The 25,414-nt window shown below is 40.6% G+C and overlaps 1 protein-coding gene across 1 annotated transcript; it reads left to right on the forward strand.

Moving 5' to 3' along the window:
- Positions 1-4,346: 4,346 nt before the first annotated feature.
- Positions 4,347-25,394, forward strand: gtpbp2b (GTP binding protein 2b). Its single transcript, XM_062447915.1, has 12 exons — positions 4,347-4,707; positions 5,282-5,308; positions 5,426-5,610; positions 5,903-6,014; positions 6,185-6,382; positions 6,581-6,755; positions 6,885-7,104; positions 8,567-8,702; positions 8,932-8,990; positions 10,967-11,138; positions 19,879-20,043; positions 22,433-25,394. The coding sequence occupies exons 1-12, from the start codon at positions 4,513-4,515 to the stop codon at positions 22,619-22,621; spliced, it is 1,833 nt and encodes a 610-aa protein (XP_062303899.1). The 5' UTR covers positions 4,347-4,512; the 3' UTR covers positions 22,622-25,394.
- Positions 25,395-25,414: the final 20 nt, after the last annotated feature.

Raw genomic sequence — 25,414 nt, forward strand, 5'->3', positions numbered from 1 at the left:
ATTTTCAGTTAGCAGATGGTAACTGTTTGAATCGCGATTCCATCTTCTACTGCCGGTAACGTCGTAGAATAATCTTCAAAGGGGGTTCTTTATTAATGAATGAATGCAATATAAGTAGGCTAAATGCCTGAAAATATCACGAGAAGGGAAAAACTTAAAAGGACGTTTAAGTCATAGAGATTAGGTCAATTTTTACACCGGTCGTATTTTGAGTTGTAAATGAGTAGCAAAAAAAAAGATGCTTTTAAATATATCTAATCTTTATAAATAATAAGTATGCATTTTATATAAAATATACAGAAATATCAGTTGTAAAAATGTCATTCAAAAACGGACCCCTGTGCAACCGACACAAGCAAACACACCCTACAATTTCCCCAGAAATTGTACCCTCTCTAGTTTACTTAATCATAACCTATTATGAACTGACAGTAAATCCTTCACTCTCCAACATGTGAATAAACAACATTGTACTGACCTTTACAAAACTCTGGTTTCACCATCAGCCTCCTCTCTGTGCTCCATCTGGTTCTGTGTGTGTCTGACAGTACTGCTGACAGTCTGATCACCTGTAGTGCTTCCTTGTACTAATATGATCTCAACCATGAAGATTCCTCTTACTGCTGTTGTTATTGTTACTGTTCATGGAACATTCTGTACATATTTGAATGTGTCACACCCACATACACACACTCATACACACTTCTGTTTGGACCAGTTGATCCGGTTTGGAGTCTCATTACTGGAACTGACTTCTGTAAGGGTGCATGCATGCCAAAACAGGATGGGAGAAAGGCATAGGTGTGAAGGAGAAAGGGGGAGGTGTGAAGGAGAAAGGGGGAGGTGTAGAGGAGGAAAGAGGAGGTAAAGGAGACAGGGGGTGAGGAGGAGAGAGTGGGAGGATTTGATCCTGGTTAAGGTGTGTTGACTCGCACTTGCATTTGCACCTTCTTCTCAACCTGAATCTTGACGGGAAGGAGAGCGAGATAGAGAAAAAGATAGAGAATGTACACTGTATATGTTTGAATGTGTTTGTATCAGTGTACTATATATGTAAATATCTGTGTGTGTGGGTGGAGTGTGAGTGGAAGAATGTACAGTGAATGTAGTACCACACTGTGTGGTGTGTGTGTGTATGTATGTGTATGGAGGTTTATATAATATACAATGCTTTTTTTTGGCAATATTTGAAATATCTCTTAAGCTGCCAATAAAGCACTTAAAGTGTTTTAATAAAGAGTGAAAGAAATAGAGGGGAAGTGAGAAAGGGAGAGGGTGGGAGAGAGAGAGAGGGGGGGGGTGTGAGAAGGAGAGGGAGGGAGAGAGAGTGTTTTCCATTATTGTGTGTGGAAGCACTAATAAGTGGTTCACATGGAGATACCTGAGGGCAGCCTGTGTGATTTGGTCTAGGTTTTAAGAAGCCCTGAGGGCAGCCATATAATGTGCATATGGTAGGTGTCTGATTCCAGTATCTCAATAGAGAGTAGAGAGGTTCTAGGAGTTAGTGAGGGAAGTCACAGCTTTTAAAGAGGCCTGCTTCTCAGCTGGAACAGGGAGCTGGACATTTTTATACTTAGCTTTTTATCAACATATCAACTGCACCTCAAATTCAGGCACTGCTTTAGAATCCTCAGATTCAAAACAGCATGAGCTACAGACACCAAAGGCCACAGAATGAACATGTCACCTCTGACATATATGATAGTGAAAGATGTATCAAAACATATCATATCAAAACTTATCAAAACCAGGTGGAATTCTGTCAGATCCAAACAATTTGTCTTTTCATTTCAATTCTGATGGCTCACCTGTGTACATCTTCCACATGTTCAATATGGCCAATACAGCTGCGTCTGAACAAGCTCCCTCCCAGAATGAGATTCAGAAGGGAGTGCTTGCGCGTCTTTGGTTTGGTGCTCAAGAGAAACTCTGTCCATTTTTCTATGACCCTTTGTTGATCAGGCCAAAACACTGGCATCCAAAGGTCTTGGAGAAAACCTGGAATATGTGTGAACAGCAAAATTGTTGGACTATGTGGTTGTGTAGATGTAAAGGCAGAGCAGCCATGCAAAACACTACACAGTTGAATGAGTACTTTGGTTTTGGCTTCTGTTTACATCCTGGTACTCCTGGTAGTAGAGAAACAGGTGACGTACACTGTGCTGCTACAGAACATCCTGACAGAGAGGCAAAGAACATGCTGGAAGATACATAGCAAGCAGTAGCACATGCCATGCTGATATAGGGTGGGCTTTGATCCAGACTAGATGAATGATGTCTTACTTAGTGTCATTATACAGCTCGCAGAGGTTCTTCTGAACAGAAGTGATCAACCCTGCTACATGAGGGTGCTGAAACAACAGGATCAAGGATATAAAGCCACCACACCTAATAACACGACTACCCAGACCCCCTGCAGAGTTCAAGTCCTGGAAAGCCTCACAGTGGCGAGCATGGCTCCATTTCTACAGCTTGCCAGTCCTGAACCCAGCTATGTGAAGCACCCAGGCCTTCTGGTGTCAGCAGTATTTCTACTTCTGAAAGAGAACGTCCCCTTGCAGGAAATTAACAAAGCAAATAACATGCTGTTCCAGTTTGTGACAAGATTTCAGTTACTGTCTGGGGAAGCATCCATGACATGTCATGTACACCTGCTAACTCACCTTGCAAAGTCAGTACGACTGTGGGGGCCACTCAAGGCACACTCAGCATTTGCTCACACTGGTTCATGGAACAACGTGTGTAGCTCTGCAGATTTTTAACACATTCCTGTTGCACAGAGCAATACCACTCTTCACCACAAGGTGTGCAGTTAGTGAGCAAGTTGACCAATTCATATCAAAATCAACAAATTCAAAAAAACAAAATCAAATTCATATCAGAATCCGAATCAGAAAGGGGTTTAATCGCCATGAGTTTGCACAGACAAGGAATTTACTTTGGCAGGAAGGTGCATACATACAACATATAGGAGTAAATCTTAAATAAGTGGTTCAAGTTTAAACTATACTAACGGTACAAAGTCTAACTAATTAATACTAACTAATACTAAGGGGAAGGTATGTAAAATACAAAATAAAGTACAAAGTAGCAGTGATATACAATAAACAGAAAAACAAGCTGTCAAGGTGTCATTGTGCAGGTAGTGTTAAAGTCTGTGCGAGCCCTTGGCCTTGTTGAGTAGGCCAGTGGCAGATGGATAGATATTGTATTATTGGTGTGGAGTATCTAATGGGTAGTATTCTTCTGGCTTTGTTTTGCAGCTCCTGTGGTTTTGGACCCCAACACTGCACATCCTTGTCTCTCTCTCTGTCTGATGACGTGACCAGAGTGACACGTCACAACACATGGCAGCCGCTCCCTGAAAACCCAGAGAGGTTCTGGAAGTATTGGAATGCTCTGGGTTCTAAGGGCTTCAGTTCAGGGATGCACAGGGGGGAGGTGAAGGTTGGACACCATTCTAGATTGAACATGGGAGGAGCTAACTGTTCCACTGTTCTTCCCTACATGGATGATATTTCATGAAGGTAGAAGGTTTTTAAATACTTATTTTAAGTGATACTTCTGTAAACTAACAGTAGGCCTACAGTACGTTTCTGAGATTACTCTGATAGTGTTGAAAGCCACAGTCTGTATTTACAATGATTTGGGAGTATATTAATATAGATTAGTACAGATTTTAGTTTTCAGCCTACATTAAAGAGGATATGTGGTCAGGGGGGGGGGACTATTGTATTTGTTACGTAAACAAATTGCCTCAGGCTCAAAAGTTGTAACGGTTTGTGATTGTCCACCTGATTGTCCTTAAACGCTGCCCAAGGGGCAACCACTCAAAATAAGAGTGCAAAGGGTTTGCTTGATTTTAAAGAAATAAAGAGTAAGAAATCCACAAAAGTTGCCATTATATAGCGTACATGTTTGACTTGGACTTTTGTAGGCTACTTAATGTAGGCCTAATATCTAATTGGATTTTTGAAAACAAACATTACAGTTTTAGAAAAAGGCACTGTGATTTGCCCCAGTTAATCTGGCTGTGATGGGGCCAATGTCGGGCAGATAATGTCAAGTATGCATTAGTGGTTTATTTTTAATGCGTCATGTGACCACTTGACAGGTTGTTGTTATGCAGCCCGTGCGCTTCAAGGCAGTTTTAATTAAAGATTGAAGACACACGAATATACTGCTTGAATGTATATTAAAATAAACGTGACACGATTTCACAGGCATTTGGAATGAGTAGTTTTGTTCATGCACCGCTGGAAGAAGATACAACATTATTATTTTAGATACAAGCATGTTATCTGTGTAGACACATTTGCACCATAACGCATCCTTTGACGTCACTAGCAGCTGATAGCGTTGTCTTGTGTGGATGATGGAGGAGAGGCTACAGCCTCCGCTGGACCAACTTGTCTGTGCCCCGGTTTTTGAGGACTTCACTTTAGTAGTCTATGAGAAATGGCAACGTAAGCGTGCAGTCATCGAGATAAAAATAAGGCTCTAGCTCTGGTCATGATGGATGCCCGAATGTCAGAAAGTGGAGTTGCTAGTCTGAGGACTCATTTTCATGGACCCAGCTCGTGCAATAATGCTAATGGGAAAAGAATAATGTCTAAAAAATCGCGTTCAAAAAGAGGCAAAAGAGGAAAGAGGCGACGAACTAAAAAGACAAGGAATAACAAAGCACCACCATATTTACCACCAGAGGTAGCTACTGCTATTATTGAATCCGATAGCTTGCCAACGATCTGTATACCCCTCGTAGCTAGTCTAGCTAGCTAGCTACGTGGTATACCAAACAGTGTAGCCTGTCAAAACCCACACAGCTTGCTACCCTCGTTATCTAGCTTAGCCAGGAAAGCTTCTACGAGGTAGCTAGCAAAGCACCCTTGATCTTCGGTGTGCACCTGGTATGGTTATATTTGTGGCTATAGATAATGTTGTGTTCATTATTTAGTCGAGTCTAATTTACTAGCTAACTAGACTAGTAATAACTACCGTGTTGATAGTTTCTGATAAAATCCAACCTATACAGTTTGCAAGGGGGCGTGGTGGTATGAACTCATTGGGGGTCAGATGGCTGAGCGGTTAGAGAATTGGGCTATTAATCATAAGGTTGCTGGTTCGATTCCCGGTCGTGAAAAACGATGTTGTGTCCTTGGGCAAGGCACTTCACCCTACTTGCCTCGGGGGGATGTCCCTGTACTTACTGTAAGTTGCTCTGGATAAGAGCGTCTGCTAAATGACTATTTTCATTGACCGTTTTCACCCCTTTTCACAGGCAGAAGAGGGAAATATTGAATATAAGGTATGATGCTCCTCTTTCTATCAGCATTATTTCATATTACTGTAGGGTGGCACACTATTCTTAAATAGCCTACACTCTTGACTTGAATCTTGATGCCACTTTTATTCTTCATCCTAGCTCAAACTGGTGAACCCTACTCAATATAGATTTGAGCACCTGGCCACACAAATGAAGTGGCGTCTGCAGGAAGGACGAGGAGAGGCAGTGTACCAAATCGGGGTAGAGGACAATGGCTTGCTAGTTGGTCTGTCAGAAGCAGACATGAGAGCTTCACTGAAGACCCTGCGCAGGATGGCAGAAAAGTACCGTACTTCCTTAACTTTTACCTTAACATAAGTCCTGCACCCCCCCCCCAAAAAAAAAAACAACAAACAACAACAACTTAAGCAGTGCCATGCCTGCCAACTTTGTCAGAATTAAGCGACTCAGTACAGTAGAAAGACAAGTGTGAGACCATCTTATTTACTTGGGATATCCTGGGAAAGGCTATATCAAGCAAGTATTGATAAGCAGTTTATTATTTATGATGGTTTCAGTACACACTCAAGCCTGACTATGCTTAGGAACTTGACTACTTGATCTCTATGATGCCAGGGTTGGTGCTGATATCACACTACTCAGGGAGAGAGAGGTGGACTATGACTTGGAAAGAAACTCTCGTAAAATCGCAGAGGTTCTTGTTCGAAAAGTTCCAGATGACCAGCAGGTGAGACAAAGCAACTGACAATATTAATTTTTTGATTTGGACACCTAGAAAGTATTGTGGACAACAAACTTTGCAACACTTGGTTTGACATAGTAGTCTTTTTTTTGTATTTTTGTAATGGATTTTTTCTTCTATTGTCCTCACATTTGATGTCTCGTGTGTGAGTATAGTTTCTAGACCTTCGTGTTGCTGTTCTGGGAAATGTGGATTCTGGGAAATCGACTCTATTAGGTGTCCTGACACAAGGAGAGCTAGATAATGGCAGAGGTCGAGCACGCCTCAACCTGTTCCGGCACCTTCATGAGATCCAGACTGGGAGGACCTCCAGCATCAGCTTTGAAATTCTGGGGTTCAATAGCAAAGGAGAGGTGGGTTCAAACACAACTGCTGGCGAAGACACAGAGAGGATATGATTGAATGTGCGGCCCTTTGATAACTCTGTCATGTCAGCATTCAATGCATGATAAAGGTTACTATTTACGTTTTGTAATATTAGTTACTGATCGGCATTTATTTACAAAAAAAATCCATTTTGAAAAGTTGCTAATGCGTTTCATCATGTTAAGGTGGTGAACTACAGTGACTCCCGTACAGCTGAAGAGATTTGCGAAAGCTCCTCCAAGATGATCACTTTTATTGACCTGGCAGGCCACCACAAGTACCTGAAGACCACTATCTTCGGCCTCACTAGCTACTGCCCGGACTTTGCCATGCTAGTAGTCAGCGCTAACACAGGCATAGGTGGGTGTGCCCAGTCATGTTTTGCCTCTGGTATTGCATATTTCTTTCCCACCTCTTTGGGACTGTACAAGAACACACAAATGTATGAATGTATGTGACTGCCATGCACCTCTGACCTCTGACCCCCAGTCGGTACCACTCGAGAGCACTTAGGCCTGGCCATGGCCCTCAAGGTGCCGATCTTCATCGCCGTTAGCAAGGTGGACTTATGCGCCAAGGGTACGGTGGAGCGGACCGTGCGCCAGCTGGAGCGAGTGCTCAAGCAGCCCGGATGTAACAAGGTCCCCATGGTGGTGGCCAGCCCAGACGATGCTGTCACTGCTGCCCAACAGTTCGCTCAGTCCTCCAGGTAGCTACTGACCAGACCCCATAAAGCTGGAATAACAGATTTACTCAATCCTTCTGGTTGCTACTGGCCAGCCCCTGAAAGCTTGAATAACAGATGGTACATTAAACAAAGATTTGAGATAATAGTTCAGTTATCTTACTTACATTTTTATTAAACATTAAAGCATTAAGTATTATATACACACTGCGAAGCACACTCAAGCAAGCAGGAAAGTCTACCAAGCTTCAGAAAGTTGGCCTTGAATCTCACCAATATTGGGCATAACTACCCATGAAAGACCCATGAAAGACCCATGATGGATATGAATAATAATGAATATTATTTATTATCAATGATTTTCACATTTCATGCTAAGAATGTTGTCAGGAGGCCATTTATGTCAATAAGCAAAGTTTTAATTCTAACAGTGCGTTCACACTGCAGCGACGCGATGCGAGCGACAACATGTTTTCCATTCATTTTCTATGGAGCCAGGTGAATCGCTTGCGTGGTGCATTGTGGGTAGCGACGCGACCGAGTTGAGATTTTCTCAACTTTATGTAAATGAGGAGCGATTTTCGCTAGCGATGGCCAATAGGAGTGTTTTCTTGTTTCTCGTAACATAGCAACCATGGTAAACATTTCTAGCTTTCTAGGTTTCAAGGTGAAGGAGAAACTAATCGTTTGTGTGGCTGCTTACCCAGTCCTGTACGATACATAGCTGTATTCGTACAGATGTAAAAAAAAAAATTAAACGATTCATGGCGCAAGGTTGCCGAAGTTGTTGGTGCTTGTACTTTCAAATTCAGTCTAGTCACATTACGTAACTTCGTTCTGTGGTAACTAGCTAGCTAGCCCGGCTGGAACTCCCTACTGTATCGTATCGACAGATTAGCAGAGACTTCGAGTAATATAATAAAACGTTTTTTACACATGTCAACGTGTATGTCTATTAAACAGTTTTGTATTTTGTATACAAGTTGTATTTTGATCGATGTTGCGAGTACGTAAACCCAAGTCTGCACACTTGGCCATGACAACTACAACAGTGACTTTAGGGAACTACATTCTAAATTAACCCTTGTGTTATCTTCGGGTCGTTCTGACCCATCAGTCATTGTGACCCACCGTCGTATTGCGACAACTTTACCGCATACAAAAACAAAGTGAAGCATTTTCTTTTAACCGTTGGGCTGTCTCAGACCCCCCACATTGCGAAGGTTAAAAGAAAATTATTTTTATTTGTTTTTGTATTGGGTAAAATTGGGTAAACACAACGATGGTTCGTTATGAACCTTTGGGTCATGTGACCCGAAGGCAGCACGAGGGTTAATCTGTTTGAAACGCCCCCGAGCGTTTCAAACAGATTAAACAGCGCCAAACAGATTCAAACAGCGCCCCCGCTGCAGTGTGAACGCACTGTAGAGTAACATTGAATGCCAGTGCCTTTATAGCGTGTCTCTACTGTGCTTGTGCTGTGCAGCATCACACCAATATTCACACTGTCCAGTGTGTCCGGGGAGAGTTTGGACCTGCTCAAGGTGTTCTTGAACATTCTCCCACCCCTGAGCAACAGCAAAGAGCAGGAGGAGCTCATGCAGCAGCTGACAGAGTTCCAGGTACAGCTCATTCTCTTTCTCAATTATTATTATATTAGCATTAAAATACTATTTTGTCAAAGCAACCATTAAATATAAATACACATAGAGAATATGTGTTATATCAGGTAGTAATAATTAAGGGAAGGTATGGCCTGTAATCCATGCATAAGATACCTTGGTATGTAATCCTGGCTTTAAATTCAACACTTTCTCTAACTTTAGCCATGGTCTGTGTGTGTCTTTACAGGTGGATGAGATTTACACAGTACCAGATGTAGGCACTGTGGTGGGTGGAACGCTCTACAGGTCAGTCACTGGAACACACTCACCACCTGTAGCACAGCAGGGGCCGATACTACCAAGCAGGATTTGGGGTTAGCGAGGTAATTTACAGTGTTTCCCCTAGGTTTACATCTTTTGGGGTGGGGTGGGGGGGGGGGTGTAGAGACATGGTCGCCCGACCATGTAGAGACAGAAATGAAATGCCGTTGTGTAAATAAGATAAATAACATAAGGCCATTTAGATTGTTTAATAAAAGAGCAAGCTATAGACCTGTTTTATAGGAAAGGTCACCTTAAATTACTTATTTTGTGATCTGGCGCTATATTAAAAATGTACAAAAATTAATTAAATGTACTGGACCTTCCAGGGGGGGGTGGGGGGTGCCCCTAATATAATGGTAGGGGAAACACTGAACTTCAGATTTAACCCTGGGTTTTCAGTGTTACAACGGTGGTTCACTTCTACCAGGGTAGATCACCATGGGAACTTGTGCTGCACACCTAACCTGATCCGGAGCAAGTTATGTTTGAGATAATAGATCAATAGGTATGTAAGCACCGCCGACTGACCAATCAATTCTCTTGGAATATAGCATCATCGGTCACGATCCTGTGACCTTGGTGCATCAATAGTTTGAGTTTCCCTGACGAGTGGCCCATCTTTGTTGCCTAGCCTATATGCCAATATTATTCTAAAACAGAGACGGATTAAAGCACTGAAACCTTATTAATTACTTTTGCTTATAAGTAAGCATAGTTACAGGTTGAATTATGTTTTGTATTTGATTTTCATTTGATCAAAATACCGTTTAACAGCATCATGCAGCTGAAGGAATAAGGCTAAAATTGTCTCACGCCATAAGAATACACCTAAGTAACACATTCATTTAATGGATTACATAATTGCAATTATGGTCAGAGCTAGGCCTACTTGTGCCTTAACCCTCGTGCTGCCTTCGGGTCACATGACCCAAAGGTTCATAACGAACCATCGTTGTGTTTACCCAATTTTACCCAATACAAAAACAAATAAAAATAATTTTCTTTTAACCTTCGCAATGTGGGGGGTCTGAGACAGCCCAACGGTTAAAAGAAAATGCTTCACTTTGTTTTTGTATGCGGTAAAGTTGTCGCAATACGACGGTGGGTCACAATGACTGATGGGTCAGAACGACCCGAAGATAACACAAGGGTTAATGATAGGGAAGTGATGTTGGTAAGCCTACTAATTGTTAGCTAAGCCTATTAACTTTAAACTGCATCCACACGATCTGCAATATTTTACTATCTGTCCTTCCTGCCTTTTGCAGCGGCAACAGTGTTGCTTTTAGCCTGGATTATATTATGTTTTTCATATTTGTTTAATATTATTGTTTGCTCATCTTGTAAGATATGTGGCTCTGGTAGACTTCCAGGTTTGCGATTGGTCATAAGAGCAAATGCCGGCCCTTTAACGTGAACGCACTTGTGGCTAGAATGGAATCATCAGTGACTTACTTGCTGGACACCATTTAAACTGGCAATTCACAAAAACGGTTTTTGGGCATACTGTCACTTAGAAGTACATTTTCTAATTACTATTAACTATAGCGTAGATTTGGCCTGATGAGCTGTGCTGGTAACGCTGGCACAACAGAATCAGAAGCTTGAAACAGCTTATTTCAGAGGGTTTTCTTTATGGGTGAAATACTGGCTAGCTAACTAAAAGCAAGACAATGTAAAGTGGATAGTAATACTATATTTTCAGTATAGATTATGAATTTTATGTCAATTAACTAACTTGTTTACTGATTATCCATGTAGATGTGCAGTAATATCTCAAATTGAACTGTGGTTTTACCCGTGTGCACATTTCCAATTAAGTTAACACTTAATCAACTAACCGACATCTTAAATTACCGGCACTGCACTTCACACACTGCAGATCAGTAAAAAACTAGGCCTTCTGCACTTTGGTGTTTAGCTTTGGTGTCCCCTGTGTGGTGTCTCCCTGTGGCCAGCGGGGTGTGTAAGGAGGGCGAGAGGCTGGTGGTGGGTCCCACGGACGAGGGCCGCTTCCTGCGCCTCAGGGTGGGCAGCATCCAGAGGAACCGCTCAGCCTGCAGGGTGCTCAGGGCCGGCCAGGCCGCCACGCTGGCTCTGGGGAACTTTGATCGTTCTCTGCTCCGGAAGGTCAGTTGTCAGACAGAGCTGCCTTACCACATGATGTTGAGGGAGGCTTCAGGATTTCTTGTTTGTGCTTCATTTGGAAGTCAATGTCTACAGTTGACATAGACTTCAGGCCTATGTCAACTGCGATATTGGTTCTGTATTGACAGTATAATTTGCGTCACCTCCCCTTGCAGGTTAAACGGAAAAGGAAACACTTTACAGTAAGGTTATGTTGACTACTATGTAACTAAAGTTACAACAGTGTAGTTACATAGGAACTGCTATGTAATAACACATTATTACTGAATTATTACACAAGTGAAGTTTGGTATGGGGGAGGTTGGGCTTTCCAGGGGAACGTGGATGTTAAGATTGATTTGTTTGATAACACATTGATTGTTTTGGTAACACAACCCTGTGTTACCACAGGGTTGTGTGCCGGGTTGTGTGCCCTTTCGCAGCATCAACTGCCCCTTCGCAGCTCCACTCACCTCAGCATACACCCCTCCCTCGTACTGTGCCTTCTTACTCTTTTGTAATGACCTAAACCATGTAATATCAGTACATTATGAAGCATTTTCTACATACCACTTATTGGGTGTGCTTTGCCTTCGGCAAGGGCACAACCTTTGTTCTCTCACATATATATTATTGGGTGTGCTTTGCCTTCGGCAAGGGAACAACCTTTGTTCTCTCACATATATATTATTATTGGGTGTGCTTTGCCTTCGGCAAGGGCACAACCTTTGTTCTCTCACATATATATTATTGGGTGTGCTTTGCCTTCGGCAAGGGCACAACCTTTGTTCTCTCACATATATATTATTATTATTATTTTTATTCTTTTTGCCTCCCTAAAACTCAGTCAATATTTGGCCTACATAGACAACCTAGGTGTCAAAAGTTTCGTCTTGGTAGCGATTGAGTTGCTTCTATTGGGATTTACGTTCCGTTGCATGGTTTAAGTGTAAATTAAATTTTTGTGGTGAAAAGTGAAGCTAACGGTGGCTAACTTGCTAGCCACAGTCAATGACGCTACTTACGTCACGAAAACTCGCGTGACTACCTCTAGCAGAACATTAGTTTAGCAGCTCGTTAACTTGGGGGATAGCTAAGCTAACTGCTTTACTGCAAGGAAGCTGCAGAAACGCCACAAGCAAAGAGGCCAGGGTGATAACTATTTACTAATTTTACTTTGTGATATGACACACAATTGTGACGTGTAATGTACAATATAAGCTGATTTTATTAAGGAAGTACATCTACTTTCGGAAACAGTAGTCTACTATGTCACTGAAGTATTAGCATCATGACATTAGCCTCTGTTGCCCGGGCAACACATACTACAGTGGTCTATGATGCATCTGTTTTCAATCGTTAAAATAAACATTCCTCACAAATAAATTTTCGTTGTAGGATTTATTATGACATTACATTACAAGTAAACGATTTGTGGGTGAAATTATCATTACCTGTGGTTTCAAACCAGTGTTGCTTACTGCAACGCTAGCCTACGCGAGACACTACAAAAACATCTACACAGCTGTAGGAAGTCAAACGGCGACAGAACATGTTCGGCACTCCCCTTACTTAAACCAAAAGTCTATCTAACTACTAACCTTAACTTCATTGCCACAGCCTAAACTTTGTCAATCTGTTGATGAAAATAATTAATTTCAGCCTAAACCGTACAACGGAACGTTAAATCCAATTCAACCAACGCAATCGCTACCAAGACGAACGAACACAGCAGTAGTCTACTAGTACTGTACTGTAGTAGTACAATTTACCGGGGCAGCTTCTCCACACAGGGCTATATCGCATTTTGCGTTGTTACTGACAATTATCGCTACCACTGAGCTTTTTATGAAAGCGATTTTCCACTAAATAAATGTCAAGCTTATTTACGTTTTTGGGGCATATTTTCAGTTAGCAGATGGTACTGTTTGAATCGCGATTCCATCTTCTACTGCCGGTAACGTCGTAGAATACTCTTCAAAGGGGGTTCTTTATTCGTAAATGAATGCAATATGAGTAGGCTAAATTCCTTAAAATATCACGAGAAGGGAAAAACTTAAAAGGACGTTTAAATCATAGAGATTCGGTCAATTTTTACATTGGTCTGCCAAATGTATTCGTTTTGATTCAACGATGAGGCTGCCTCTTGCAGGGGAAATGAGAAGACATCTATTTCATTCTACACTTCACTCGTATTTTCAGTTGTAAATGAGCAGCAAAAAAAAGTGCTTTTAAATCTATGTAATCTTTATAAATAATAAGTATGCATTTTTATATAAAATACAGAAATATCAGTTGTAAAAATGTCATTAAAAAACGGACCCCTGTGCAACCGACACAAGCCAGCACACCCTACAATTTCCCCAGAAATTGTACCCTCTCTAGTTATTATTATTATTATTCTTTTTGCCCCCCTAAAACTCAGTCAATATTTGGCCTACATAGACAACCTAGGTGTCAAAAGTTTTGTCTTGGTAGCGATTGAGTTGCTTCTATTGGGATTTACGTTCCGTTGCATGGTTTAGGCTCAAGTTACGTTTTTGTGGCGAAAAGTGAAGCTAACGGGGCTAATTTGCTAGCCACCGTCACTGACGTTACTTACGTCACTAACGTCACGAAAACACGCGTGACTACCTGTAGAAGAACATTCGTTTCGCATCTGTTAACTTGGGGGATAGCTAGGCTAACTATAGCTTTACTGCAAGGCAGCTGCAGAAACGCCACAAGCAAAGAGGCCAGGGTGACTATTTACTCATTTTACTTTGTGATGTGAAACACAATTGTGAAATGTAATGTACAATATTAGCTGATATTATTAAGGAAGTAGGCCCACATCTACTTTCGGAAACGGTAGTCTACTATTTCACTGAAGCATTAGCATGACATTAGCCTCTGTTGCCCGGGCAACACATACTACAGTGGTCTATGGATGCATCTGTTTTCAATCGTTAAAATAAACATTCCTCACAAATACATTTTCGTTGTAGGATTTATTATGACATTACATTACAAGTAAACGATTTGTTGGTGAAATTATAATTCCCTGTGGTTTCAAACCAGTGTTGCTCACTGCAACGCTGTAGCCTACGCGACACACTACAAAAACATCTACACAGCTGTTTAGGAAGTCAAACGGCGACAGAACATGTTCGGCACTCCCCTTACTTAAATCAAAAGTATTTCAATAGGTGAAACTATCTGACTACTAACCTGAACTTCATTGCCACAGCCTAAACTTTGTCAATCTGTTCATGAAAATAATTAATTTCAGCCTAAACCGTACAACGGAACGTTACATCGAATTCAACCAACGCAATCGCTACCAAGACGAACACAGCAGTAGTCTAGTAGGCTACTGTACTGTAGTAGTAGAATTTACCGGGGCAGCTTCTCCACACAGGGCTATATCGCATTTTGCGTTGTTACTGACAATGATCGCTACCAGTGAGTTTGTTATGAATGAGCGATTTTCCACTAAATAAATGTCAAGCTTATTTACGTTTTTGGGGCCATATTTTCAGTTAGCAGATGGTACTGTTTGAATCGCGATTCCATCTTCTACTGCCGGTAATGTCATAGAATAATCTTCAAAGGGGGTTCTTTATTAATTATTATTAAGTAATAAATTAATAATATAAATAATAAATAATATTCATAATTATTATTATTTATGAATGCAATATGAGTAGGCTAAATGCCTGAAAATATCACGAGAAGGGAAAACTTAAAAGGACGTTTAAGTCATAGAGATTAGGTCAATTTTTACACCGGTCTGCCAAATGTATTCGTTGATTCAGCTATGAGGCTGCCTCTTGCAGGGGAAATGAGAAGACATATTTCATTCTACACTTAACTCGTATTTTGAGTTGTAAATGAGCAGCAAAAAAAAGATGCTTTTAAATCTATGTAATCTTTATAAATAATAAGTAGGCCCTATGCATTTTTATATAAAATATACAGAAATATCAGTTGTAAAAATGTCATTAAAAAACGGACCCCTGTGCAACCGACGCAAGCAAGCACACCCTACAATTTCCCCAGAAATTGTACCCTCTCTAGTTGGGTGTGCTCAAGCCTTCGGCGAGAGCACAACCTCTGTTCTCTCACATATATATTTATTATTATTTATTTTTGCCCCCCTAAATCTTTGTCAATATTTGGCCTACATAGACAACCTAGGTGTCAAAAGTTTCGTCTTGGTAGCAATTGAGTTGCTTGTATTTTTATTTACGTTCCGTTGCATGGTTTAGGCTGAAGTTAAGTTTTTGTGGCGAAAAGTGAAGCTAACGGTGGATAATTTGCTAGCCACAGTCACTGACGTTACTAACGTCACTACATCACTAACATCACGAAAACACGCGTGACTACCTTTGGCAGAACATTCATTTCGCATCTGTTAACTTGGGGGATAGCTAGGCTAACTATAGCTTTACTGCAAGGCAGCTGCAGAAACGCTACAAGCAAAGAGGCCAGGGTGATAACTATTTACTCATTTTACTTTGTGATATGACACAATTGTGATGTGTAATGTACAATATAAGCTAATATTATTAAGGAAGTACATCTACTTTCGGAAACAGTAGTCTACTATTTCACTGAAGTATTAGCATCATGACATTAGCCTGTGTTGCCCGGGCAACACATACTACAGTGGTCTATGATGTAGCGTTATCTGTTTTCAATCGTTAAAATAAACATTCCTACCATATACATTTTCGTTGTAGGATTTATTTTGACATTAGTAAACGATTTGTTGGTGAAATTACCATTACCTGTGGTTTCAAACCAGTGTAGCTCACTGCAACGCTGTAGCTTACGCGAGACACACTACAAAAACATCTACACTACACAGCTGTTTAGGAAGTCAAACGGCGACAGAACATGTTCGGCACTCCCCTTACTTAAATCAAAAGTCTATCTAACTACTAACCTGAACTTCATTGCCACAGCCTAAACGTTGTCAATCTGTTCATGAAAATAATTAATTTCAGCTTAAACCGTACAACGGAACGTTAAATCCAATTCAACCAACGCAATCGCTACCAAGACGAACAGTAGTCTAGTACTGTACCGTAGTAGTACAATTTACCGGGGCAGCTTCTCCACACAGGGCTATATCGCATTTTGCGTTGTTACTGACAATGATCGCTACCAGTGAGCTTTTTATGAATGAGCGATTTTCCACTAAATAAATGTCAAGCTTATTTACGTTTTGGGGGGCATATTTTCAGTTAGCAGATGGTACTGTTTGAATCGCGATTCCATCTTCTACTGGCGGGTAACGTCGTAGAATAATCTTCAAAGGGGGTTCTTTATTAATGAATGAATGCAATGAGTAGGCTAAATGCCTGAAAATATCATGAGAAGGGAAAAACTTAAAATGACGTTTAAGTCATAGAGATTAGGTCAATTTTTACACCGGTCTGCCAAATTTATTCGTTTTGATTCAACGTTGAGGCTGCCTCTTGCAGGGGAAATTAGAAGACATCTATTTCATTCTACACTTCACTCGTATTTTCAGTTGTAAATGAGCAGCAAAAAAAAATGCTTTTAAATCTATGTAATCTTTATAAATATTAAGTATGCATTTTTATATAAAATATACAGAAATATCAGTTGTAAAAATGTCATTCAAAAACGGACCCCTGTGCAACCGACACAAGCCAGCACACCCTACAATTTCCCCAGAAATTGTACCCTCTCTAGTTATTATTTTTTTAATTTCTTTTTGCCCCCCTAAAACTCAGTCAATATTTGGCCTACCTAGACAACCTAGGTGTCAAAAGTTTCGTCTTGGTAGCGATTGAGTTGCTTCTATTGGGATTTACGTTCCGTTGCATGGTTTAGGCTGAAGTTAAGTTTTTATGGCGAAAAGTGAAGCTAACGGTGGCTAATTTGCTAGCCACAGTCACTGACTTTACTAACGTCACTACGTCACGAAAACACGCGTGACTACCTTTGGCAGAACATTCGTTTCGTATCTGTGAACTTGGGGGATAGCTAGGCTAACTATAGCTTTACTGCAAGGCAGCTAATTTGCTAGCCACAGTCACTGACGTTACTAACGTCACTACGTCACTAACGTCACGAAAACACGCGTGACTACCTTCGGCAGAACATTCGTTTCGCATCTGTTCAGGGATAGCTAGGCTAACTATAGCTTTACTGCAAGGCAGCTGCAGAAACGCCACAAGCAAAGAGGCCAGGGTGATAACTATTTACTAATTTTACTTTGTGATATGACACACAATTGTGATGTGTAATGTACAATATAAGCTGATATTATTAAGGAAGTACATCTACTTTCGGAAACAGTAGTCTACTATTTCACTGAAGTATTAGCATCATGACATTAGCCCGTGTTGCCCGGGCAACACATACTACAGTGGTCTATGATGTATCTGTTTTCAATCGTTAAAATAAACATTCCTCACATATACATTTTCGTTGTAGGATTTATTCTGACATTAGTAAACGATTTGTTGGTGAAATTACCATTACCTGTGGTTTCAAACCAGTGTAGCTCACTGCAACGCTGTAGCTTACGCGAGACACACTACAAAAACATCTACAGTACACAGCTGTTTAGGAAGTCAAACGGCAACAGAACATGTTCGGCACTCCCCTTACTTAGATCAAAAGTCTATCTAACTACTAATCTGAACTTCATTGCCACAGCCTAAACGTTGTCAATCTGTTCATGAAAATAATTAATTTCAGCCTAAACCGTACAACGGAACGTTATATCCAATTCAACCAACGCAATCGCTACCTAGACGAACACAGCAGTAGTCTAGTACTGTACTGTAGTAGTACAATTTACCGGGGCAGCTTCTCCACACAGGGAGCTTTTTATGAAAGCGATTTTCCACTAAATAAATGTCAAGCTTATTTACGTTTTTGGGGGCATATTTTCAGTTAGCAGATGGTACTGTTTGAATCGCGATTCCATCTTCTACTGCCGGTAACGTCGTAGAATAATCTTCAAAGGGGGTTCTTTATTCATGAATGAATGCAATATGAGTAGGCTAAATGCCTTAAAATATCACGAGAAGGGAAAAGCTTAAAAGGACGTTTAAGTCATAGAGATCAGGTCAATTTTTACACCGGTCTGCCAAATGTATTCGTTTTGATTCAACGATGAGGCTGCCTCTTGCAGGGGAAATGAGAAGACATCTATTTCATTCTACACTTCTCTCGTATTTTCAGTTGTAAATGAGCAGCAAAAAAATGTTTTTAAATCTATGTAATCTTTATAAATAATAAGTATGCATTTTTATATCAAATATACAGAAATATCAGTTGTAAAAATGTCATTCAAAAACAGACCCCTGTCCAACCGACGCAAGCAAGCACACCCTACAATTTCCCCAGAAATTGTACCCTCTCTAGTTTACTATTGGTATTGTTAGGTAGTTACATGGTAGTTAATTTTACCTTGATGTAAAGTCTTGCCTAAATATCTCTCTGGGGTCGACGGACAGACACCTGTGTACAAATGACATAATTTATATTTAGCAGTTCAGCTCTCGTACCGAATAGAGATCCTCGCAAAACACGTTGAAAGTGCAGACTGTAGGTACTGTAACCTTAATGTAAAGTGTTGCCCACAAACTGTACAGTTACATAATGCATATATAATATATTGTTTTTAATATAACAAAATGAATGAGTACATAATAGATAAATAAATGAAACTGTTATTTGCTAAAGCGATATTGTTGTGGACATTTTTCACTATTATTTATTTTTGAACACAAGCAGCCTAAAATGAATTGCTATGTGCAATCAGTGTGTCTGTCATTAAGATTGGAATCTAATAACCTTTAAAAAATCTATCCCATTTATTGGGTATTCCATGTTGACCAAAGTTGATCTTTATTCTCTATTTGTCTCAATTAAGGGTGGGCAGTATGAACAGTATAGAAATATACCGGTATGAATTTGGCCTATGATATGGATTTTGACTCCACCGTGCAACCGCGGTAGAGCCTTCCAGAATAAGATTGGTCACAGCCCCATTCACACCAGGCACGGCATAAAATTACCGTACAGAACTTTAACGCAAATATCGCAATCAATCTTCCGCATCCTGTTCAAAAGTTGGCATGTTGCACAGATGCACGATTTCAGAATTGAGTATTCAGCCATGTAATAATTTGTTATAGCTAGCTCACTACAAATATTGATTTATCCCATAAACGTAGGCTACTGATGAAAGCTACATAATTACCCAATCCCAACTCGTCCGATTGCGTTAGATTTGCCGCTGCGGTGCGGATTGCATTGTCATGAAATTTTAAGAAAAACAAATATATTGTGATATAGATCGTTACCGTCAGTGCTTCAGAATTATACTACGATATACATTTAGGCCATACAGCCCAGCCCTAGTCACAATGTTAATCAAAGTCACTGTTTCAAAGTTCAAGTTAGAAAAATTCCAAGCAGAAACCTAACCGCGACAATGCAAAAATGCAATGTTGGTTAACCTGGTCCCATTAAACGTATAGTTATGTCTCAGGGAGTCAGGTGGCTGAGCGGTTAGGGAATCGGGTTAGTAATCAGAAGGTTGCCGGTTTGATTCCCGGCTGTGCAAAATGACGTTGTGTCCTTGGGCAAGGCACTTCACCCTACTTGCCTCGGGGGGAATGTCCCTGTACTTACTGTAAGTCGCTCTGGATAAGAGCGTCTGCTAAATGACTAAAATGTAAATGTCTCCCTGTTCACTTGTTTTGGCTAGGGCATGGTGATGGTCAGCCCTAAGATGAACCCCACTATCTGCTGTCGGTTTGAGGCGGCCATCGTTCTCCTGTTCCACGCCAAGACGTTCCGCAGAGGCTCCCAGGTCACGGTGCACGTTGGGAACGTGAGACAGACAGCCACTGCTGAGAGCCTGCATGGGAAGGTGCTCAGCCTCTCTTGTTCTGTTCACACGCGGCCTTTTGGCTTGACATGGGGAATACAGCAGACAATAGAAAAATACTTGACTGAGTGAGACGGCAAACTTGTGAAGAGAAGGTGGAGTTAAAGTTTGCCATCTAGGGAGTCAGGTGGCTGAGCGGGTAGGGAAGCGGGCTAGTAATCTGAAGGTTGCCAGTTCGATTCCCCGGCTGTGCCAAATGACATTGTGTCCTTGGGCAAGGCACTTCACCCTACTTGCCTCGGGGGGAATGTCCCTGTACTTAATGTAAGTCGCTCTGGATAAGAGCGTCTGCTAAATGACTAAATGTAAATATAAATCTCACTCAGTCAAGTATGTTTCTGTTCTGGATCTTCTACTTATAAAGGGTCCTTAATCTATGTCTGAAGTTTCATTCCAAACATATTCATTGGGGTGAAATTGGTCCACAGATTTGTCTGCCTGAAAATGGTATGTTCATATCAAAAAGGCAAGATTTTTTTTTTGCCAACAATGATTTTGGAATGAATATTAAGCTATATATTTTCACAAATATACAGTTAGGTCCATAAATATTTGGACATTGACACAATTTTCATCATTTTGGCTCTGTATACCACCACAATGGATTTGAAATGAAACAATCAAGATGTGCTTTAAGTGCAGACTTTCAGCTTTAATTTCAGGGTATTTACATCCAAATCAGGTGAACGGTGTAGGAATTACAACACATTTTATATGTGCCCCCCCCCCTTTTTAAGGGACCAAAAATAATTGGACAAACTAACATAATCATAAATCTAATTGTCACTTTTAATACTTGGTTGCAAATCCTTTGCAGTCAATGACAGCCTGAAGTCTGGAACCCATAGACATCACCAGACGCTGGGTTTCGTCCCTGGTGATGCTCTGCCAGGCCTCTACTGCAACTGTCTTCAGTTCCTGCTTGTTCTTGGGGCATTTTCCCTTCAGTTTTGTCTTTAGCAAGTGAAATGCATGATCAATTGGATTTAGGTCAGGTGATTGACTTGGCCATTGCAGAACATTCCACTTCTTTGCCTTAAAAAACTCTTTGGTTGCTTTCGCAGTATGCTTCGGGTCATTGTCCATCTGCACTGTGAAGCGCCGTCCTATGAGTTCTGAAGCATTTGGCTGAATCTGAGCAGATAATATTGCCAGAAACACTTCAGAATTCATCCTACTGCTTTTGTCAGCAGTCACATCATCGATAAATACAAGGGAACCAGTTCCATTGGCAGCCATACATGCCCACGCCATAACACTACCTCCACCATGCTTCACTGATGAGGTGGTATGCTTTGGATCATGAGCAGTTCCTTCCCTTCTCCATACTCTTCTCTTCCCATCATTCTGGTACAAGTTGATCTTGGTCTCATCTGTCCATAGGATGTTGTTTCAGAACTGTACAGGGTCTTTTAGATGTTTTTTGGCAAACTCTAATCTGGTCTTCCTGTTTTTGAGACTCACCAATGGTTTACATCTTGTGGTGAACCCTCTGTATTTACTCTGGTGAAGTCTTCTCTTAATTTTTGACTTTGACACAGATACGCCTACCTCCTGGAGAGTGTTCTTGATCTGGCCAACTGTTGTGAAGGGGTTTTTCTTCACCAGGGAAAGAATTCTTCTGTCATCCACCACAGTTGTTTTCCGTGGTCTTCCGGGTCTTTTGGTGTTGCTGAGCTCACCAGTGCGTTCTTTCTTTTTAAGAATGTACCAAACAGTAGATTTGGCCACACCTAATGTTTTTGCTATCTCTCTGATAGGTTTGTTTTGATTTTTCAGCCTAACGATGGCTTGCTTCACTGATGGTGACAGCTCTTTGGACTTCATATTGAGAGTTGACAGCAACAGATTCCAAACACAAATACCATACTTGAAATGAACTCTAGACCTTTTATCTGCTCCTTGTCAATGAAATAACGAACTCCCATGAGGGAATAACATACACCTGGCCATGGAACAGCTGAGCAGCCAATTGTCCAATTACTTTTGGTCCCTTAAAAAGGGGGGGGGCCACATATAAAATGTATTGTAATTCCTACACCGTTCACCTGATTTGATGTAAATACCCTGAAATTAAAGCTGAAAGTCTGCACTTAAAGCACATCTTGATTGTTTCATTTCAAATCCATTGTGGTGGTATACAGAGCCAAAATGATGAATTGTGTCAATGTCCAAATATTTATGGACCTAACTGTAGGTCCTTACAATAAAAAATATATTTGACCTATATTTCAGTATGGGGCCCAATTTAGACAAAAATATTTGTCAATGGCATGTATTATGTGGCAGTAGAGAGTAACTCCAGTGTCTGAACCTAAGCTGTCTTGTGGCCCACCCTGCCCTGACATGATGTCCCTCTCCTGACCACCAGGAGGAGCTGCGTACGGGCGAGCAGGCGGTGGTCTGCTTCCGCTTCCTCAAGCATCCGGAGTACCTCCGCCTGGGAGCCAAGCTGCTCTTCAGGGAGGGCGTCACCAAGGGCATCGGCCATGTCACACGCCTGCTGCCTGCTTCCCAGCACCATGACCAGAACCACGACCAGAACCTGAAGGACCACTGATTAGGGAGTGGCACGGGTGGAGAAGGAGAGGAGGAACACCACCCTCTCACACACGCACTCCAGACGGAGACAGATGCCCAGCACTGGTCCGTGATTGCCCAACCCATCCCGATACGTGGACGTCATCAGAGTGGATTGGATTCCACACATCACCCATGAGCATTTAAATCAGTGCCACTGTTTTGCCACATATTTACGTCCTTATTTACCCACACTGTTGTTCCACGTCGGGACATGTATTTGATCAGACAATGTTGATCCCTTTGGGATTCTGGAGCAAAGCTGGAATAAGTATCCCTCTCCTGCCCTCTGCCCTCCAGCATCTGATAGTAATGCTGGGTGACCCGTTTAAGTGCTAAAGAAAAAAACTAACTTGCTGAAATCCTGAAGCAGATTGCTTAAAAAAGGCAATTCTCAGCATCAGTCTGGTTCCTATCCCTGGTTTATTCTGCTTCTCTCAAAATTCATGTGAGACAGACAGAAAAGAGGCATTGTTTTGAGATAAAATAGGGATATATTTGACTGCAAATCTGTTTTTGGATAGGCGGATCCAATGCAGTAGTTGCTTGCTTAATTTTTATTTCGAGTATTTAGGGATTACATAGACTAAATACCAGGATGTCCCATGAAAGTCCTTTCAACATGGTCGCCAGTGTTTAAACGTTGCATGGAAGCAAGGGCCAAACCAAACTTTGACATTTGATTTGAGCATCAGCCTAATGCCATCTTAAAAGTGTGTGTAGCTGTTATATAATTCCCAGAGGGAACAAGGAATAGGAAGGTGCAGTGACTGCCCTTGCTAGAATGAAAGAATGTAAGATAGGTGGTGAATCAACCATTAAAATGGACGCTTTCTTTGTTTCACTCATCCCAGATTAATGGCTAAAGTACAGTAGTGAAAGTCCACAACTGAAGACAAATATTATGTATGTATGTATTAGTATGTCCTCTGGTGTATCTTCAGCACTTTAACTTTAGTCAATTGTGAGGTTAAGAGACCAATGAACCCATTTTAATGAGAGAAACGCACCGCACCTGCATCAACTAGGTATATACCATTGTGTAATTACAATGCTGTATGTTGCTTTTAAAATACATTCCCAAATAAGTGGTGTGTATTTGAAGTAATGCTTTTTTTTTTTTACATTTTCATAATGTTGCTGTGGATGTGATGTACTGTTATCTTAAAGGTACATTTCAGAAGACAATGAGGGCTTAAAGACTTTTAGTCTAGTCATTTTATGAAAAAAGATAAGACAAATTGCAACAGAAGCAAACTCAACTGATTTTGTATCCTCAATATGTCCTGAGTAAGGAAAAAAAGCCCAGAAGAATCCCATTAGGGGAAAGTTTTGAAAAAGACCCAAATATAGCCTATTCATACGCCTATTCATTCTTTTTCTCACGTGAATAGGGTAAATGTCTTAACCTTTAGATATCACCATGAAAATTACTGAGTTGATTACTTACATGAAGACAAACAAAACATTTATTACACGTTTTTTGAATTTTTTTGTTAACATGGGCAAACAGTGCATAATCTAATTAGGTATGTGCTAATTTGCATAAATACCACAACAGATCTAAACATTGGGTATAGCCAGGTGAAAATGTCTTGTTGAATCTTGTTGACATATAACAGTAAAATACTTAACGTTAAGGTCTGAATGGAACCCATTTAAGCTACCCATGAGCATAAATACATAGAGGCAGGAAGAAGTACTTTAAACCAGCCTTAATTAATTAATATCGCAGAGATGGGGTTTGGGCTAGGTCGTTTCACCAATAATAGTCGTACCACAGCTCAACACACATCTAGATGTTCCCAAAAAATTGTAATTGATCGCCAGGTATGTTTTATTAATGTAGGTTGAATAATCCATGTATGAGAAACAAAAGTGACAGTTGATTGACAGTTGAGTGGACCTTGAATGAATGACTGAATCTCTGCCCCTTATGGTGACATTTGTTTGCCTCTATAGTCTTTTACTGTAAGATGTCAACAAGATTCTACAAGACATTTTCACCTGGCTATATCCAATGTTTAGATATGCTGCAAATTAGTGCATACATTATTATGCACCGTTTGTTCATGTTACCAAACAATTTCAAAAAAAAAATTTTGTTTGTCTTAATGTAAGTAATGAACTCAGTAATTTTCATGGTGATATCTAAAGGTTAAAATGTTTAGCCTTTTCACATGAGAAAAAGAATGAATAGGCGTATGAATAAGCAATATTTGGGTCTTTTTCTAAACTTTTTTTTCCTTACTCAGGACATATTGAAGATACAAAATCAATTTGTCCTCGTTTGACCCCCATTTTGGCTTAAAATGACTGGACTATTTAGTGAACAGAACCTTCTATGTGTCAGTGGCAGCTTTGCACATCTAACCATGTTAGAACTGCATGCCCAACCGTGACTTTAATCCTCAGAATAACTAGTCAAATGTTTGAGAATTGTCTGTTCCCTTGTATTTTATGAGGTTTTGTGCAATTATAAACAAAGCATTGAATGTACTGTACATACTAGACCTCAGTGTTATCATATTATGGCACTACAAATGTTAATTAAACATGTTGATTTTGCACATTTTGGAATCTCTTCTGCATGTAGTACTTATTGTAAAATCTGGTCTTGGGACATTTCAAGTTATGTAGACTTTAGTTTGAAGCTATGATACATTGGGATATCAGTTTAAAGACTGAATGATACAAGCTGTAGTTTATTAATAAGATAATGCACCTTGAATAAATCAGAAAACAATCTTAAAGGTTCGAGTTTGATTCATGC

The sequence above is a fragment of the Osmerus eperlanus genome, chromosome 22 (genome assembly GCF_963692335.1).
Source record: "Osmerus eperlanus chromosome 22, fOsmEpe2.1, whole genome shotgun sequence".
Taxonomy (NCBI): Eukaryota; Metazoa; Chordata; class Actinopteri; order Osmeriformes; family Osmeridae; genus Osmerus; species Osmerus eperlanus.

Bases quoted from the DNA above. Each gene is read 5' to 3' on its own strand.
- gtpbp2b (XM_062447915.1), top strand. From the start codon at position 4,513: ATGATGGATGCCCGAATGTCAGAAAGTGGAGTTGCTAGTCTGAGGACT. The intron at 6,015-6,184 runs GTGAGACAAAGC...GTGTGAGTATAG, and splicing joins AAGTTCCAGATGACCAGCAG to TTTCTAGACCTTCGTGTTGC. The intron at 6,383-6,580 runs GTGGGTTCAAAC...CATCATGTTAAG, and splicing joins GGTTCAATAGCAAAGGAGAG to GTGGTGAACTACAGTGACTC.